Genomic DNA, 19,643 nt, shown 5'->3' on the forward strand with positions numbered 1-19,643 from the left:
CCCAAATTCGCCCGGGTTCAAGCCCGCAGCGGCAACAGACATCGCAAGCACCCGCTGAAACTGAAATTTCGTCAGTGGGGTGGCGTCCGCGTGTCTTAACAAAGTCCCCCCCATGATGCCTCCCTTCGTGCTAGGTAATCCTCTAAACACTTTACCGGACATATGGAGGACCCAGGAATCCTGCGTATGATGACGCAGTCACCCATCCCATCCTGGTCAGTCTTAGACCTTACAAAGGAGATAGTCATTGTTTCTCCCCTGATCTGGACGTGTTCCCGGCACAAACCCCCCGCCATATCCAGTTTGTTCCTTGCAACTAGTTCGCTTACCCGCATTGCTCCGTGAAATGCTAGCGTAAACGCGGCTCGGAACAGCACTGCCTTAAACCGAGATGAACATGTGGCAGGAAGTGTAGCCAACAACTGGGACAATCTATCCAAACCTATCGGGCGCCTTTCATCTACTCTGCGACCCTCCAGGCGTTGCCACCCACGCAGCGCTTTCTGTACAACGAAGGACGCTGTTGGGTCCTGGATAGCGTGTGCTCTGGCAACAAAGGAAATGGCAGCACGATGCCTCTGGGCCGTAGCCACCGATTTCCCAGCCCTACGTAAGGACATCAGGAAATTCACCACCCATTCCTCATGACCCCAAAGTCGCTCTCTATCACTCCCCAAAAAGGCTAAATAGGCCCGAAACGCCCCTTCATATGCCTTCCTCGTCCTTGGTGCTAGACTTTCTCCCACGAGGTGACGAAGTTCGGGGCACCGAGAGACCAGAGAGCCTCGGTAAAGGGTGCCGGCTCCGGGTCCGCTGAGGGAAGGAAACCAGAAAAAGCCTGCATTTGAAAACGAGACAGTGCGTCAGCTGCCTGATTCATCACCCCTGGCACGTGTTTTGCTCTGAATAGCACGTTCAATTGCATACATAGTAAAACAATTTCTTTAAGCAGTCTTAAGATCAGTTTACAACGTGCTGCCTGACTATTGATGCACTCGACCACAGTCATATTGTCCGACCAAAATATGACCGAGTGATTTTTGAACCCATCGGGCCATGTTCTCAAGGCCACCAAGATGGGAAACAGTTCGAGGAAAGCAATATTACTCGTCAGACCCTTCTCATGCCACCAAGTCGGCCATCTTTGTGCCGACCATTTTGTGCCGAAAATGGCGCCAAAACCTATGCTTCCCGCCGAATCTGTCCACAGCCCCAGCTCCTCAGAAGACACGGCTGGTTTATTCCAGACGATTCTACCATTGAAATCCGCCAAGAATGCTAACCAAATACGCATGTCCTGGCGGATTTCGGCCGATAGTCTCGTGCGATGATGGCCTTCTTTAAGGCCGACCATCGCTTGGGCAATTGAACGGGAAAAGGGGCGGGCCATTGGTATCACCCTCAGGGCAAAATTCAACTGTCCCACCACTTGCTGTAATTGTTGCAGCGTAACTTTCGATGCATTTATACACAGTTGCAGCGCAGCCCTGAACTTCAACACTTTCTCGGCTGGCAAACGGAAACACCCCTCAATGGAGTCCAACTCGATCCCCAGAAACTCGAGGCAAGTCGTAGGACCCACTGTTTTACCCGGCGCCAATGGCACGCCTAACTGTTTCATCAACACACAAAATTCGGCCAAGGCCCGGCCACATTCACGACCCCCGGCTGCCCCAAGAAATAAGAAATCATCAAGGTAGTGCATTACATCTTGGAAACCCGTTTTCTTTGTGAAAACCCATTGTAGAAAACAACTGAATTTCTCGAAATAAGCACAGGATATAGAACACCCCATTGGCATACACCTATCCATGTAATAACAACCCTGAAACATGAAACCTAGGAGACGCTGGTCGTCTGGGTGTACCGGGAGCAATCGGAACGCTGACTCGATATCTGACTTCGCCATCAGCGCCCCGGGCCCCAGGCGATTCAAAATGGCTACGGCCTCATCAAAGGATGCGTACCGCACCGAACACACTTCTGGATCGATTGCCTCATTTACGGAAAGACCTCGTGGAGCTGATAAGTTATGAATTAGTCGGAACTCTCCAGGGTCTTTCTTGGGGACTACCCCTAAGGGAGAACAAACAAAATTGTGGACTGGGGGTACACTAAACGGGCCAGCGACCCGACCTCGAGTCACCTCTTTTCGGATCTTTTCCTGTACTACGGTTGTATGCTGCAGGACGGAAAGTTGGTTTTTACACTTATCCACACCCTGAAAGTCCCCTACCGGGATGCGGAAACCATACGAAAAACCGTTTCGCAGCACCCCAGCAGAAGTACGATCCGGGTAATCACTGAGCCAAGGGATCATTGCCAGGGTATCAATGGGAGTGGGTAAAGGCGCCCCTCGGACTATATTAGACCTGTTTGGCACCTCCTCTCCCCCCGTTATCACCCGTTCTGGCTCTGCACGAGGCCTCAGGATGGGACGACCCACAACCACTACATTCATGTTTGAATTTACACGATCCCTGCGGTCTCGTACATTTTCCTCTGTTGTAATTAAAACAGAAACCCTTTCTTCCGGTATTGCCGGTAGGTTTCGAGTGATCGTCGGCCCCCGAACCTGATCGAAAGGGCGTCCCCGCATATTGTCGGGAGGATTCACCCACATTACTTCCTACCAACGGCATTTTTAACATCCCTGACTCCTTCATTTTATCCCAGGTCAAGGCATCATAACAATCCCAGGTTAAACTTTTATTATGCTCCTTTTCCTTTCTGAACATATTATCGTAACAAAACCAATGATTCCCCTGGTGCGATGTCGAGTACCCCATGATTCGTGATTGGTAGATTGGGAACTCGGAAAGCAACTCAGGCCTACGTTCGCCCAGGATTGATGTAAAAATTCCCCAGGCATTGCCCCAATTGGCGATATTCTCATTCACTTTAAAGGCGGCCATTTTTGCGCGCCAAACACTCGGGTGCATTAGGTCCTTCTGACTCTTTACATGCTCCACCTCATAATGATCAACAAGTAACGAAAAAATGTTCACATACTCCCCCGCCCAAATCTTTTCCTTAATTGCCAAAGGAACATGTTGCCCCAACTTTTCTCTCCGAGAGGGTGTTGACTCATCCCTCGCGATCGGCAATGGCCGCTTACCTGCACCTGACGCTGCCTCTGTGGTCGCAACCGTCCCTGGTGTCTTGTCCCCCACTGCAGCCGGCACGGGCACCTTGGCTGCTTCCCGCTTCTCACGCAATTGCTTAATCAGCTCCTGCGCTTCGACAGCCGTGGCGCCCTCGTTACCTTTTCCCAACCACGCTGCCAATTGTGCTGCCAACTCGGGCGGCATATCATCCTCGGACACGGGGGTGATCGGATTCCCCTCCTCTGGCACGGGAATTGGAGCCTCGAGCGGAGCACTGGGACCGGGGATCTCCTCTCCCGCTGCCCCCCTCCTGGGCCTCTTGTTTTTCCCTCCCGGGGCTGCTCCCGCCAAAGGACGTTTTGGACCCCTTTCCTCATTCATGTCCACCCGCTTCCTTAGCTCGGACATCTCCTTCATGAGAACACGCAGCATCTGGTCGGTATTCATGCGCTTTCCAACCTTCTTCGGCATTCTCCAACAAAGTAACTGAAAAACAAATAAGAACGATTAAAACGCTCAAAATTGGCTCTTCGTTCCGTCTCGAGCTCACGTGCAGCGGGGAGGTGCAGCTTCAGAGCACAGGAACAAGAGGATGTCTTCTGGTCTTGCGTCTCTTTTTATCCATCTTCAGGGCGGGCGTAAACCCGCCCCTGCCTGCCCCGAGGGCGTGGCCGGCGGCGTCCGTGTCTAGGCCAGCCCACTCAAGGGCGGGAAAAAGCGCGCCCCGGCTACGCCGCTTCGGGCATACCAGCCGAGACGCGCCTCCCGCCCAAAAATGTCTTCCCGGGGGGATCGAGGCACTCTGCCATACGTTCGGGGGGACCGAGTGGTCGCCCCTTTCCACATACATATGTACACAAATATATACAAGACAAAAAAATAAACAGAATTCATACAAATGATGCGTAATCTGAAATTCCTTTTCACCCAAAAAGTTAAAAGCAGAGCTGAGTGCCCTCCTAATCGTTCTAGGAAGTACACTTAGAGGTAGTCAAGCACAATCGGTTCTATTGAATCTTGAACTTAAATGTGAGGATTGTGTCAGCAAATACAATTCCAAATTAATTCCAATAATTTTATCAGACTCCTCTTTGCGTAATGAGTCGACGCGGTCGCGTTTTGACCTTCCGAAGAATCGTGGCCTCCTCAGGACAGGGTGAATCAAGGACCTACAAAAATATGTAGAATCACACATGAAGTTCGAACCCATAGCAAAACCTGTCATACTCTCTGTGCCACCTTAATTCCAAAGTTCATCACCGACAACACAAAAAGTGAAGACATAACTAAAACGGGGAGGGGGAAACTAAGTAAAAATCAAAAAGTGTCCATGTGCATGAGACAACTAAGCACATACCAAGATACAAGGCAGCAGTGCTCCAAGTAAATCAATAGCGCACACCCACAGGAAAGAAATTGCACACAAACAACGTTGGGCCCCCTTAATCAGGTGAACTACAAAGGTTGGTCATGCTACACCAAACCTTATTATGCCAGCAGGGTGAAGAGTATATAAACCAAAAGGCTACCAAGTAGCCACTCATTTAAGCCACACAAATCTGGATGCCAAGTCTCGTACCAAGTTGCCATATGTAAATCACTGTAATAGGGAAACACAAGTATAACTTTGATCTCTCCGGTATGGTACACCATATAAACGTGCACACTTCAAAGTGAAACGTAGAGGCTGCAAGAATAATTAAATACATCTTCTGTCGTCTCCTACCTCCAGCAAGACAAACGCCTTGTGGGAAGCACTGCTCAAAACAGGAACTTTCAGGTGCTGATAGCGCAATTTCTAAACTGCAATAAAAACCAAAGGCAGGCATCAGCTATGACTACAGTATTACGTCAAGGCTGCTCTTCTCTCCCTGCAGTAAACAAAAGAGGGGCCCTGAGGACTAAACACACTAAGAGGGGAACAACCCGTCAGGGCGAGATAAATGTCAAAAAACATGGAAGGGGAGTTCCCGAGAATAAAGGGGAAATATTCCCAACTATACAGGGAAAGCCCAGAGAACAACTGAATGATATCAAATATATTTCTTTTTATTAACATAGAAAAATATATCAGTTCTAGAAAATTAGTATACAATACATTTCTTTATCATAATTTTGAAGTTATCATAAAAAGCACATAAAAAAATTATTTATAACAGCCATAGGACACAACGGACATTAAAAGATTGCCACACAATTCACTCACTCTTCCAATCAAACCAAATTCATACCCATACCAATACACACAAACACATTCAAAGAGAACCATCCAAGGAAAAGCGCCGACGCCATTGTCTAACCCAGGGTGGTGTGGAGTGCAAAAAAACGATGGATTTGGGCCCAGATCTTTGGACTGGGGTGAATGTGTGACATTGATCCACATTCGGTCCATCACCTGTTTTGTTTGCAAATTCCGCCATAAGTGCGCTGGGGATGCTCAGACGTGGGTCCCAGGCACTCCACACCACTGGAGTCAAGCTAGCCGGGCTGATGAGAGGTGTTACCTCGAAACCGGTCCGGTCCTCGGATGCTTGATTCCATTCTGGGAAGGACATGGCTTTTGTAGTTCGGACTGGACTGTTCCCATGGGGCACAGGGTCAGAGCTGATTTGCATATCGCCATTGTCTAACCCAGGGTGGTGTGGAGTGCAAAAAAACGATGGATTTGGGCCCAGATCTTTGGACTGGGGTGAATGTGTGACATTGATCCACATTCGGTCCATCACCTGTTTTGTTTACAAATTCCGCCATAAGTGTGCTGGGGATGCTCAGACGTGGGTCCAAGGCACTCCACACCACTGGAGTCAAGCTAGCCGGGCTGATGAGAGGTGTTACCTCGAAACCGGTCCGGTCCTCGGATGCTTGATTCCGTTCTGGGAAGGACATGGCTTTTGTAGTTCGGACTGGACTGTTCCCATGGGGCACAGGGTCAGAGCTGATTTGCATATCGCCATTGTCTAACCCAGGGTGGTGTGGAGTGCAAAAAAACGATGGATTTGGGCCCAGATCTTTGGACTGGGGTGAATGTGTGACATTGATCCACATTCGGTCCTTCACCTGTTTTGTTTGCAAATTCCGCCATAAGTGCGCTGGGGATGCTCAGACGTGGGTCCCAGGCACTCCACAACACTGGAGTCAAGCTAGCCGGGCTGATGAGAGGTGTTACCTCGAAACCGGTCCGGTCCTCGGATGCGTGATTCCGTTCTGGGAAGGACATGGCTTTTGTAGTTCGGACTGGACTGTTCCCATGGGGCACAGGTTCAGAGCTGATTTGCATATCGCCATTGTCTAACCCAGGGTGGTGTGGAGTGCAAAAAAACGATGGATTTGGGCCCAGATCTTTGGACTGGGGTGAATGTGTGACATTGATCCACATTCGGTCCATCACCTGTTTTGTTTGCAGTAAACTGAATGACGGCACGAATCTACAGGGGACGACAGACAGCTGGAAGCTTGGATTCAAGGCGGCATAGCAAGTTAGGCAGCCTAGGAAAGAACGGTCGTCCTCCCCGGTGGGTAAAAGACAGCAGGACCCCTCGACTTCGCAGGCCGGATACGGTGCTCTCCTCTCCCTCGCATGAGACCCGAAGGCAAAAATCACACTGAATTCTCTTACTCACCTTCTTTAATTTCGGAACGCGAACAAATCACTCCGCCAGATATCCTACTTTCATAGTAGCTCGCAAGCGCCCGAAGCCATGGCAAACTCCATTAAATTGAAATCACCACGTCCCATGTGATACGGACGGGCATACGTCCGACTGTCGAGATAGACAGCGGACTAGACCTACCAAGCTGGAAGGGAAAAATTCTACCTCTAGCGAAGCACAGCGCTAGAAATAGGACTCACTCCATAGGGCCTGAATGTTCTACTCGGCTCCATCACTGTAGCTAAACAAACCTGCAACCACTCCAATGGCACACAATGTTTTCCTCGTAGGGCCTACAAAAACAGTACAAGAATAAATAATACAAATTAATAGTAAATATGCGAACAAGCCCCCAAACCAAAATCAAAGTAAAAAGAGGAAGAAAAAATCAAAAGGCAGATCCTGTTTATTAAACCGGTGGGGTGCACGTGTTAATCAAGAAAACTCACAGGGGCTTAATCAACAATCATCACATGTACCGGTGACAAAAAGACGTAGGGGTTCCAGGTAGGCACAGAGGTCGACATACAATCTATGTGACAATTATTACAGTGTACATCAACCTCAATCCTCAAGAAATATATATGAGGACTGAAACAACAAGACAAACATTTCTATCATTCAGTCCAGTGTTTATACCAAAACATTTTCTTAAAAACATAAACCAAAACATTTTATAGGGAGAATAGTCACGCTGAGTTATCCAGGATTCTACATATTTACATACAGAATGAAGCAACCATTTTGATCTTGCAGAGGAGTCACCTCGCTTCTCAAGATCCTATTAGTGCCCATATTTCATCACAATCATTCAAACCTAATCTTACAGTTCTATATTTTTCAATCATCCGTGCCTCAAGTTTGTTTAAGGTCGTCTGTAGAGTCTCTTTATTTTGGGGTTTCACCACCAAGAGTACCGACCACCTGATGTCATTTTCATTATGATTACATTCACAAAAGTGCTGGACCAAGGGAGCTCCCAGTGTTTTGCACCTGATTCTGGACTGGTGTTGCATTATTCTCATCTTAACATTTTGTGTTGTTTGTCCTATATATACTTTATCACAAGGACATGTGAGAGAGTATACAACATTTTTAGTGTTGCAATTGGAAACACTTGTTTGAGTATGTCTTGCCATTCAACACCACAAATTTAGAATTGGTCGTATATACAAAGACCGCACAGCCATTACATTTAAAATGTTCTACTACTGATGGTAGACCTAACATGTTTCTCAGGTTACCTTTCGAGGGGTGGACCGTGTCGCTTTCACCAGGTATTGTCGGATATTTTTACCTTTGCGAAATGCAAACAAGGGCTTTGGAATATCAAACTGTTGGATTAACCTCCAAGTCCTAAAGATAATCTGTTTGACTTTATTCGCTTTAGGATTATAAGTCAAGACTAATGTTATCCTATCCGTTACCTGTTTTTCCTTTGGGGAAAGTAGAGTTTCACGTGGCGTGAACCATGCTCTATTAAGCGCAGCTCTAACCAGTTTCCTTGGGTACCCTCTGTTGCATAGCTTAAATTGAAGTTTTTCAGCGTTTTCAAAATCGATTCTATTTGTACAATTGCGTTGGATGCTCAAAAATTGCATAGACAGCAAATTCTCTTTGAGGGTCCTGGGATGTCCACTGGTGAAATGTAATAAGGTATTGCGGTCTGTAGGCTTAGTGTAAAGACATACTTCTAGTCTCCCCTCCTTATGAATAACACAAAGGTCTAAAAAATAGATTTTTGAATTACCATAGGTAATAGAAAATTTCAAGTCAGCTGAGCGGGCGTTAAGCCAATTGTGAAAAACCAATAATTGTTCTTCAGTCCCTGCCCATATCAGAAAGATGTTGTCGATAAATCGACTCCATTGAACAATCTGTGTTTTAAAAGGTGTAGCCTCGTGAAAAATAAAGTTCCTCTCAAATGCGTCCATTACTAAATTAGCAATCTCCGGGGCAAAGCACTTTCACTTGTATGGACAACTCGTCCTGTTTCTTCAGCTGCGATCCCTCGATGTGTCTTGCAGCGCCGACCGGCTCCGTCTGTTTTGCCCAGCGATGCGTGGAGATTCTTCTCGCATCGCAGTGCTGCATCTGGAAAACTGCCTGAAGAAGAGCGAAGCGTTGTTTTTTGTAGTTCGTCAGGTTTCTTCCAGCTCCCAGCAGCAAATACAACATCCAATGGCCCAGAACTGGAACAGGCACCTCCCGGCAGGTCAAATCTCTCAGCAGCATAGTTCAGGGGAACTGGGGGTGAAGTCTTTGTGGACCTGAGACTTCAGAACAGCAGGCCTGCACACACAGGCCCTTGGAGATCTTCTTCAAGCAGGCTCATGCAAAGTTCCAGTCTTTGTCCTCTCCTTGGCGGAAACAGCAACTGCAGGCCAAACCCACACAGCATACAGCAACAGGGCAGTACTCCTCCTCACAGTATTTAGCTTTTCTCCTTGACAGAGGTTCCTCTTGATTCCAGAAGTAGTCTAAAGTTCGATGGTTTCAGGTGTAATACTTATACCCCAAAATGTATTTGTTCTCATTGTGGAAGGGTCTCTGAGCCCAGTCCAAACCAGTTCTGGCCTCACTGGTGCAGTATGACCACAGGGGGTGGAGACAGCATTGTGTAAGGGAGACAGACCATATTCAGATGCAAAGAAATCTCCTCCCACTACTCTAAATTCAGCTAAGCCCCATCAGCTCTGCTCTGAGTCATCCAGGAAGGGCCAGGCACTACTCAACCCCCCACAGTGGCTGTCTGCAGTGAATGCAAATCCCCAGCCCCTGTCACACCAAAACCAGACAGTCGGTACATAAAAAGGCGGAGGCACACTGAATGGTTAAACAAGGAAATGCCTACTTTCTAAAAGTAAAACACACAAGATGATGGACGGAATGTTGCACAATGGCAAACATTCACCCCCAGTAACAGATATGGGTTTAATCCATCAGTATTTTGCTCACCAAGCCACCCCAGTTCAGGTATGACCACATGCAAATCAGTCTTGACCCTGTGTCTCATGGGAACAGTCTAGCCCGAACTGCCAAGCCATATCTTCCCTGTACCGGAATCAAGCATCCTATGACCGGTTCTGGCTATCAGCCGTCTTCAGCCAGGATAGCTTGACTCCAGTGGCTTAGTGAGCACGGGACCCACATCTGGGCATACCCTTCCCACATAGGGTGAACAGCAAAACACACAAGATGATGGACAGAATGTTGCACAATGGCAAAACATTCCCCCCAGTCACAGATCTGGGTTTAATCCATCGTTATTTTGCTCACCAAGCCACCGCAGTTCAGGGGTGGCCACAGGCAAATCAGTCTTGACCCTGTGCCTCATGGGAACAGTCCAGCCCGAACTGCCAAGCCATATCTTCCCTGGACCGGAATCAAGCATCCTAGGACCGGTTTCTGGCTATCAGCCGTCTTCAGCCAGGATAGCTTGACTCCAGTGGCTTAGTGAGCACGGGACCCACGTCTCGGCATACTCTTCCCACATAGGGTGTACAGCAAAACACACAAGATGATGGACGGAATGTTGCACAATGGCAAAACATTCACCCCCAGTCACAGATCTGAGTTTAATCCATCGTTATTTTGCTCACCAAGCCACCCCAGTTCAGAGATGGCCACATGCAAATCAGTCTTGACCCTGTGCCTCATGGGAACAGTCCAGCCCGAACTGCCAAGCCATATCTTCCCTGGACCGGAATCAAGCATCCTAGGACCGGTTTCTGGCTATCAGCCATCTTCAGCCAGGATAGCTTGACTCCAGTGACTCCTGTGGCTTAGTGAGCACAGGACCCATCATGTGGTTGGCACAATCAGTGCTGCAGGTCCACTAGTAGCATTTGATTTAAAGGCCCTGGCACACTTCATTGCACTTTACTATGGACTTACCAGTAAATCAAATATGCCAATCGGGGAGAACCAATTGTAAAAACAATTCACACAGGGAGCACTTGCACATCGACACTGATCAGCAGTGACAAAGTGCCTAAAGCATCTGAGCCTTATTTCCCCTCACTACATGCTGTTACTCGCCTTGTACTACATGACTCTTGCAACGAGGTCAACGTATGCCAGTATTACGTATGTTTTAACTTGCATGTGCCCCAAAAGTTACTCTCACGTTCTTCACTTGCGATTTCACGCTGGTCCTCTGTAATTAATTCTGGATTATGTACCATACTGAGCACTTCGTACCAGCTACGTCTTAATCCTTGCCTCACCTCACAGAGTGCATGCCCCTCGAGTGTGTAGTCTTAATTGCCTCTGTTTGAGACGTTTTTTTCCCTAAATACTGCTCTCTTGTATTTTCCTTCCCTTAAGCAAATGAGGCTTTTAATTATTAGGCATTTATTACATGTCCTGATGATGATCCGTGTAATGTTCTAAACGGATCGAAACACCGTCAACAAATATCTGCACCTTATACAAATGCCTAAAACCTATATGTCCTTTAAAAGTGTAAATGTGCCCGTATTCTGTTTTATAATTGAAACTGTGCAATTAACAGGTTAACAGAACGCTAAGCTTTTGCCTAAAAGCCCCTTTGTTTTGTTTGTTCTCTTCACATGTCCTTCTTCCCTTATGTCTAAACTGTACGTTAAGCTGGGTACAGGCTTGTGCCCCGCCTTGTATATTGTTTGTGAATTGTGTTTTACATAGCTTGAAAAGTAAATATTAGACCTCTGCCTGGCTGGGCATGTCATCTTCAATATAGAAACTAATTTGTCTATATTTATTGACTATATCCTCATGCTTGTAAGGGACCACTGTTGCCTTAATAGTATTGACTCCCAAGGTTCCTTGCTGACTCCTTTGGGTTCACTTGTTGTCCCTAAAATATACAAAGCATCTGAGCCAGCAAAAACAAAATCCAGCTCAGCATCAAAAATACAAGAGGTAGAGGCGTAAAGTCAGGGGAAACCACGTCTAACTGCATGTCTCCCAGCCTAGACGATGTGGGAGGAATTGGCAAAGTTTTTAAATCTTAATACCTATATACCAAATTATGACACCAATAGCTTAAGAAATATGAGACCGCCATCTATGACGTAGACACCTAACCAAGAAGAAAAGTAGAAAACAATACCTGTAAAATGTTAATGCATGCCGAATTAGACTTTGTCTGCAATTTAACCACATGCTAAGTTGACAGACTTCCAAAAGTGATATTAATCCATACAATGGCTAGAACATATACTTCTTAGATAGCATTTACATCATTTAATGCAGTCTTTGGCTTGCAAAGCATGTGCCTTATTTTGAGCTGCATTGACTAATACCATCATCATAATATGTCTTTGCTTATATTTGTTATGTTAACTTACCTTCCAAAACGTCCATGAAGATACATTGATATAGTAGGTCTTAGACAAAACAATAGTACAGATCCACTAATGGCACATCACTGGTTAGCACCCTTGTGGTTTAAATATCCACCCACCCTATTTTGCTTTACCAATGCGTAGCAACTAACTGATTAGAAGATCACTTGACTTTTTTGTAATTTAGATTACTTCTAAAAGTTGAGATACATTTTGAGCTCCTTCTAAAAGAAAAAAAAGAACAAAATAAAGAGGGGCGTTTCTTTGTTTAGAACTAGTGTTTTGTATGCAAAAAAATAGTCGAGGGCTTATTTATTGTTGGATGTTAATCAGCGTTTAATTTGTAAAAGAATAAGTGCCAGTGCCCAAAGACTTGCTCAGAAGCCCAAGGCTGGTGCTATTGAACGTCAGGGAGGTGAATACCAAGGCTGTGTAGTTTTGATTCCACCTCATGCCCGTTTATTCTACCAGTAGACACTCTGTGCCCCTTTATCTTGCTCTTATAGGTTCCCGTTTTCTCCTTTTGTCAGTTTTTCCACCTTTCTCTTTTTTCTTCTTTGCCCCTTGTGTGATTTACATTGTCTTACCGCTGGATCAATGTCTGGTGAGGAAAAATTAATTCAGGCCCCCATAAACGAGTGCTTGTGGGTCCCACTTGCATTCACTGTCTCAACTTACACACTGGCAGTAATGTCAAAATCCTCTGATTTCGAGAGAAGGTGAGTTGAGGACTTTCACCTACCACCCAACTCTAGTCTATGTCCCAAAAGTCTTAATTTAATTTTGGCTGCAGCTTCCTTTCTGACTCCTCACTCCATTTTATCGAGATGATTGTTGTTGCCCTGCTTTAAAAAAACGTATTTCTTTATCCTAATAGGTAATGCGCATCTCTGCCAAAAATGGAGAAGGGATATCCGAAATGTGGAAAAAGATGACCGAATTCTATGAAGTCATGCTTGGCAGTAGTGAGCTTTACAGAAAGCGGAGTGGACAGCAGACTGTGTGGATGTGGAACCAAATACAGGATAACATTCTGGAAAATTTCAAAAGCCATCCATCGGTTTGTGGCCAGATTCCGATCTTGGAAAAGGATGTTCTTCGTGGTGTCTTATCTCCTGGACGGGCAGCGGACCTGTTGCTCAAGGCATATTCAGACAGGACATAAAACATTTTATTTCCAAAATGTATTAAACAATCAGGAATTATTCAGGCAGATTTCCGTTCTGTAGGTATGTGAGTAGAAAGCATATTTAATTAAATTTGTTGCAACTCCTAATTGTGTACAGTCTTCATGTCCTCTGACACCAACATCTCTGTTTCTGGATGTTACTATTTGTAGTTTCTTAACTATGGATCATCATTTTATGTGCCAAATAAATATTTTATAGTCTTAACGATGAAATTCCCTGACCTGTCATCTTCACATTTCTTCTGCATTTTGGCTAATCATCTCTTCTGCATTAAGAGTACACTCAAAGTGTACTTACCCTCATTATAGAGGGTTGACTTCTGCCTCCCGGCCGCCCCCTCCCCCTGTCTGAGGAGCATGGTGGCTGTTGAATGGTACATGGAGCTGGCTTGTCTTTCAGTATCGTTAGAGAAATCTCTATGTATATATGTATATGTATGTATATATGTATATATATATATATATATATGTATGTGTGTATATATGTATGTGTGTATATATGTGTATGTGTATATATATGTGTGTATATATATATATATGTGTGTATATATATATATGTGTGTATATATATACGTGTATATATATGTGTGTGTATATATATATATGTGTGTGTATATGTGTGTATATATATGTGTGTGTATATATATATATCACCTCCACACCGCTTCCTGCTCGGGATTTGTGCAGCGCTCGTGCATGTGCGTTGTCCTGCGGCTGAACCACGCCGCTTAATCTCTCCACAACTTTTCCCAAGGGGGAAACAACGGGTCGCACAACCAACTGGAGTTATAACAGCAATCTTCTTTTATTTTTCAAATAAACATAGGGCAAATAGCGAACTTGATCTAAGCGTTTCGGTGTGTCGCCACCTTGCTCACGATCATCGGGTTTGCCCCACCCATGTACATTTATAACCATTCTTTTTCAAAATACTGTCACTTCCTGTCACATGTTATACTTAGGATTCTGGTCCTTGTAGTTTTACAAGTTGTTCGAAACAAAATACCAACTTATTAGTGCACCAAAACGAAATAATTTGCACTTAACCCCTTCCCTGCTCATGACGAGCTCAGCTCGTCATGAGGCACAGTGGAGATGTGCTTATGACGAGCTGAGCTCGTCATGAACAATGGTAAATCTTACTTTGCAGCACAGGAGGGGAAAACCTCTAGCAGCCAAGGTGTTAATATTACTAAACATCTTGCTAGTCCTTCATTCCACTTGTTAACCGCCTTCCAATAGGCTAATGTCTCTATTGTTGTTCTGCTTCCAAATAGGCACACTTTGCCATCTTGCTTTCAAATTAGTGTTCATTGTCCTTTACTAAGTTACATTTGTGCTGTTTATTTACAGGTGTACATATAATTCCTCCGATTGATTCAACCCATTTGGGTGCAGGGTCCTCAGGTTGATGATGAATCTCGATTCAGCTTGCCTTAGTTTTCTTTCTCGATCACCTCCCCGCTCACCTTTGGAGATCGTTTGTATGCCATAAAATCTCAGTTTTTGCCAATCACCCTGGTCTGATTGTTCCATATGTTTTGCTATGGCATTAGAGCGGTCCTTATGTATAGTTGCACGCATGTGCTGCAATATGCGATTTTTTAGTTCTACAGTCGTACTCCCCACATATTGCATTGGGCACGGGCACTCTACTACGTAAACAGTGAATGGGGTTTTGCATGTGATACACTGTCTGATTTGCCATTTCTTCTTATTTGCCAAAGTTATTTCCTTCGTTTGTTTGGCTATTTGGCACATTTTGCAGCCGTGGCATTTCACAAAACCTTTAGTTTTAAGCCAATCGTCCTGTCGTTTTTTCTGGAAATGGCTGTGTATCAAATGGTCCTTCAAGTTTTTTGCACGTCTGTATGTTATGGTTGGGTGAGTACCAACAATTTCCTTCACTGTAGTGTCCAACTGTAGTAGTTTCCAATTTTTTCTTAGAATCTTGGAAATTTTTTCACTTTCTTGGGAGAAATCCATAATCAGACGGATTTTGTCTGTTTCAGTGTCATCCTCTAGCCTTTTCCTTTTAAGGCACTCCTTTCTGGTTTTTGTGCTGGTTTTTATCAAACAGTTTTCACTATTTTGGCTGGGTATTTCCGTTTTATAAATCTTTCCATCGTTTTTTTGCTGTTCTTATCCCACTCAGCTTGTTCACTGCATATCCGCCGGACTCTCAAGAACTCTCCGTACGGTATGCTGTTCAGTAATGTTTTCTGGTGGAAGCTGGTGGCTTCTAATGTCGCATTAGTTGATGTTAGCTTTCTGTTGAGAGTGGTGTGTATCTGCTGGTTCTTGATGTAAATTTCGGTGTCCAGGAATATGATTCTATCTTTGCTCATGTTGTAAGTGAATTTCAGATTTTTCACACTGTTGTTCATTATTTGAAAATATTCCTGGAATTCTGCTTCGGTACCATCCCAAATGTTCAACAAGTCGTCGATGAATCTCTTCCAACTTATAATTTTGTTCACTGATGTTTCCATGTTTGAATTCCAAGCTATTTCCTGCTCCCACCATCCCATTGTGAGACATGCGTATGATGGGCTAAAGGAAAATCCCATTGCGGTGCCGTTTCGCTGTTTGAAGATTTCTCCTCCAAATGTGAAGATGTTTTGTTCCAAACAAATTGTAATCATTTCCAGTAGCATCCGATTATGACTACTGAATTCCAAGTTTCTCTCCTTTAAGAAAAAATTACATGCTTTCACACCCATCTCATTATCAATGTTGGTGTATAACCCAATTACATCCATGGATATCAACCAATAGGATTCTTGCCAAGGTGTGTCAAGTAGTGTTCGTAGTAGGTCACTCGTGTCCTGTATGTAGGAGTTTAGTTTGGCAACATAAGGCTTTAGGAAGTGATCGACATATTCCGCAAACTGTTCCAACAATGATCCCTTTGCGGATATTATCTGTCTTCCCGGGGGATTTTTTTGGTCCTTATGTATCTTAGGCAAGAAGTAAATAGTTGCCATTATTGGGTGTGATACAGTTAGAAATTTTCTCTCCATCTCATCGATTAATCTTTTTGTTGTCCATGCACTTATTTTCTCATCAATTTTTTTCTTTATATCCATCACTGGGTTTTGTTTCAATTTTTCATAATGCATGTTATTCCTTAATTGCCGATGAGCTTCTTTCATGTATGCATTTCGGTCCATGATTATCACGTTTCCGCCCTTATCGGCAACTTTTATTTCTATTTTTTCATCCTCTGACAAGTTTTTTAAAGCCAGTCTTTCCTCTTTTGTTAGATTGTCCTGACCATAATTCCATTTAAGATTATACAGATCCTGTATTACGGCTTCTTGAAACAAATCCACTTTGTTTCCAGGAGTTAGTTGTGGGTAGAATTTGGATTTTGTTTTTTTTCCACTTAGTCCTGCCCCACACTGTGTTACGGCCTGTGATAGAGACACTTCTTCACTTGGGTCTTGAGTCATATTTATAAGAGTCAGAAAGCCATCTGCATCTTTAAGTTGTAAATTTTCCTCCGATGTTTCAGATTGAATGATATTTTTTTCTTTCAATGTCTTTTCCTTAAAAGCTTTTGCTAATTTGATTTTCCTAATGTATAGGTATAGATCGATTCTCACCTGTGCAAGGTTCATGTGGCTTTTTGGACAAAAATTTATGCCTCTCTTTAGTAGGGCTGTTTCCGTCATTGTCAGCTGTCTGCTAGATACATTTATTACTTGCAATTCGTCCGATGTTACTTCCGTCTCTGCCTCATGGTTCTAGTTTCCACTCCTGTTCTCTCTGTTCCACCACTTGCTCCTTTTTCCTCTTCTGTTACATTTCTTCCAGGCCATTGCCTTCCTCTTCCCCTTCCTCTCCATGGCTGGAATTGTGGGGTCGGCCGATTCCGCTCCCAATATCGTTGTTGTAAAATGAGGCGCATGTCCCCTAAAAAAGGAACCCTTCTATTGGTGTCATTTTCCTTGCCAAGTGTTTGTTCATTTGATAGTGTGGAGGATGCCGAGCTCGACATACTTGACATGCTTGTCCAAGACATTTGTTCTTTTAATCCGTCAAATTTTCTGGCAAAAGAAAATATGCGGCCTTCCGCATAATCATTTGTGTCTCTGATAAATTTTGAGTGTTTTCGGTCCCTAACAGTTTCCTCATGTTTGTCTATTTCTGTTTCCAAATCTTCTTTGAATTTTGTCATTTCAGATGTTAATTTGAGGGTGGCTATTTCTTTTTCCACTTCCTGCAACTCCTCTTTAAGTTTTTCCAGAGCTATTTCGATGTGTTTGATGAGGATTACAATTAATCCCAATGAGGATTGCAGTATGAACTCACCCCATTCCTCTAACAGTTCGTTGGATGCGTCGTTGTTGTTGGGCATAAGTAAGATCCTAAGTCCTCTAGGAACCATCTTTGCCTCTAAGTATTTTTTCAACGTGATAATCTCCCAAGATTTATTAATCTCTTTTCTGCTCAATTTCTCCCAATTTTTCAATTTACTTCTGACATCACTTTTTCCTGAGGTTGATGCTGCACCCGTCTTCTCTTTTGGGTTGCTTTTGTCAAACAGCTCATTCACTCGTGCTGTACGTTTTGCTTCTCGTTTTTCCATAATTTCGCTATTTGATCACCTTCCCTTCTTTGTTTTGATCGTTTCCACTTTTTGAGCCTTGCTGTCGTGCCCCCTGTGTTAGCCGGTAATCCCAAAGTGACTATTTAGTAGTGCTTTTCTGCCGCTTATCCTTTGGAAACATTGCGGTTTTGCAACTAAGTTACTTGGTTTCCCGATGTCAAGCCGATTTTAGCTGTTTAAATTTGCATTCACAAGCATTCATTCAGTTCACACGCTTACCGGTTTCTTCAGCGTGTGTTCTGTTCTGCGTACCCCAATCAGATGTTGTTATCAATGTTCACTTCCTTGAGTGGGAATCTGTTTGTAATCCAAAATATCGGCGTTCACTGCTTCCCGAATTCAAATCACCTCCACCCTGCTTCGGAACTCCATCCCGACCCTCTCTGGTCTTTCATCCGACGCTCAAGCCAAGGCTATCAATGTCTGGCTGACTGGAGGTTGTGGCTCAGTGGCTCCTCTTCGTCGCATTTCCATCCGACGACCCAAGGACTCCAACAGGTGGTTCAATGACCACCTAAAAGACCTAAAACTGACCGTTCGTCAGGCAGAGAGGCATTGGAGAAAAAATTACTGCCCTTCACTAAAAACCCCGTTCGAGGCATATGGGCTGCAGATGGTACATTATGAATAGATCGCCATCTGGTGTTGGGCTCGGATGATTGCACTTTGTTTTTCTCTTGGAGAGTCTTTTGTATCTTGGTGACTCCTCCCTTGGTTGGTAGTGCGCATGGGCATCGGCTCCATCCTTAGATTGTTTTTTTCCGCCATCGGGTTCGGATGAAGATCGAGACGCTCCAGATCAACTTCAGAAGAAAGTGATTTTCGGCGCGTATTCCCTTTCCAATTCGACGGTATTGTTATCGAACGCGCTCATTTCCATTCCGACGCGTTACAAATTCAAAATAGAAGAGAAAAACTTGGATCTACGTCGAAGAACAGGAGGCCTTTCTCGACGCAGTCAAGCCCGGAGTCCATGGAAAGGACTCCATTCAAAAAATGGCCAACGTGTGGTGCTAAGTTCCCACACAAGGACCTACACGAGGTGTGCAACCTCTGTCTATCGCCTGAACACGAATCCAGGGACTGCGAAGCCTGCGCAGCATTCTCCTCCAAGCTAACGATTAGAAATCGTCGAGCTCGAAGACACAAGGTTTCCAGAATGCAGGCGGAAGCGATCCCGGAGCTGTTCGGAGACGAACAAATCGAGGAAGAAGAGGACCAGTCGGGGTCGGAAGGGGACCAGTCGGAGGTTGAAGAACTCATCGAGCAACAAACCGTGAGTGACGACGTCCCCTTACCGAAAAACCGACCCCGTGCGGTAACGACCCCGCCCTCGGGCCCGGTCAAACCGCTGAAAAAAGTTTCCGACGCCCCGCCCTCGGGCCCGGCAACGAAACCGAAACTGAAACCGAAACACTCGGACTCCCACCATGTCGGATCCGAGAAAAGGGCGACATCGACTTCGGCACCGAGGCTACATACAAAGGAGAGCTCGGTATCGAAACATTCCATGTCGAAACATAAATATGACTTATTGCCCAAGATACACTCGATACCAAGAAAGTCTGAATCGAGCAGACATTCGGTGTCGAAAACAACAAGATCTGACGATCGAAAGCAAAAGCACCTCTCGGAACCAGGACCCTCGGTACCGATTCAGGAGCAACAGACAGATCCCAAACAAAAGATCTTGTTTATTGATCCACAAACTGGGAAAGTGGTCACGAAGAAGAGAAAGAGTGAACAGTCAGA

General features: G+C 44.9%; 1 protein-coding gene across 4 annotated transcripts in view; it reads left to right on the forward strand.

Moving 5' to 3' along the window:
• The window catches only part of MMAA (metabolism of cobalamin associated A), a 191,192-nt gene extending 177,703 nt beyond the window's left edge, over positions 1 to 13,489 (forward strand). For all 4 annotated transcript variants that reach the window (XM_086962256.1, XM_086962258.1, XM_086962260.1 and 1 more), the window contains exon 7: positions 12,965 to 13,489. In XM_086962256.1, coding sequence (XP_086818382.1) covers positions 12,965 to 13,252 — 288 coding nt within the window. In that variant the 3' untranslated portion in view covers positions 13,253 to 13,489. The remainder of the gene's footprint in view (positions 1 to 12,964) is intronic.
• The last annotated feature ends 6,154 nt before the right edge of the window (positions 13,490 to 19,643 follow it).

Source organism: Lissotriton vulgaris, chromosome 3_1 (genome assembly GCF_964263255.1).
Source record: "Lissotriton vulgaris chromosome 3_1, aLisVul1.2, whole genome shotgun sequence".
Lineage (NCBI taxonomy): Eukaryota > Metazoa > Chordata > Amphibia > Caudata > Salamandridae > Lissotriton > Lissotriton vulgaris.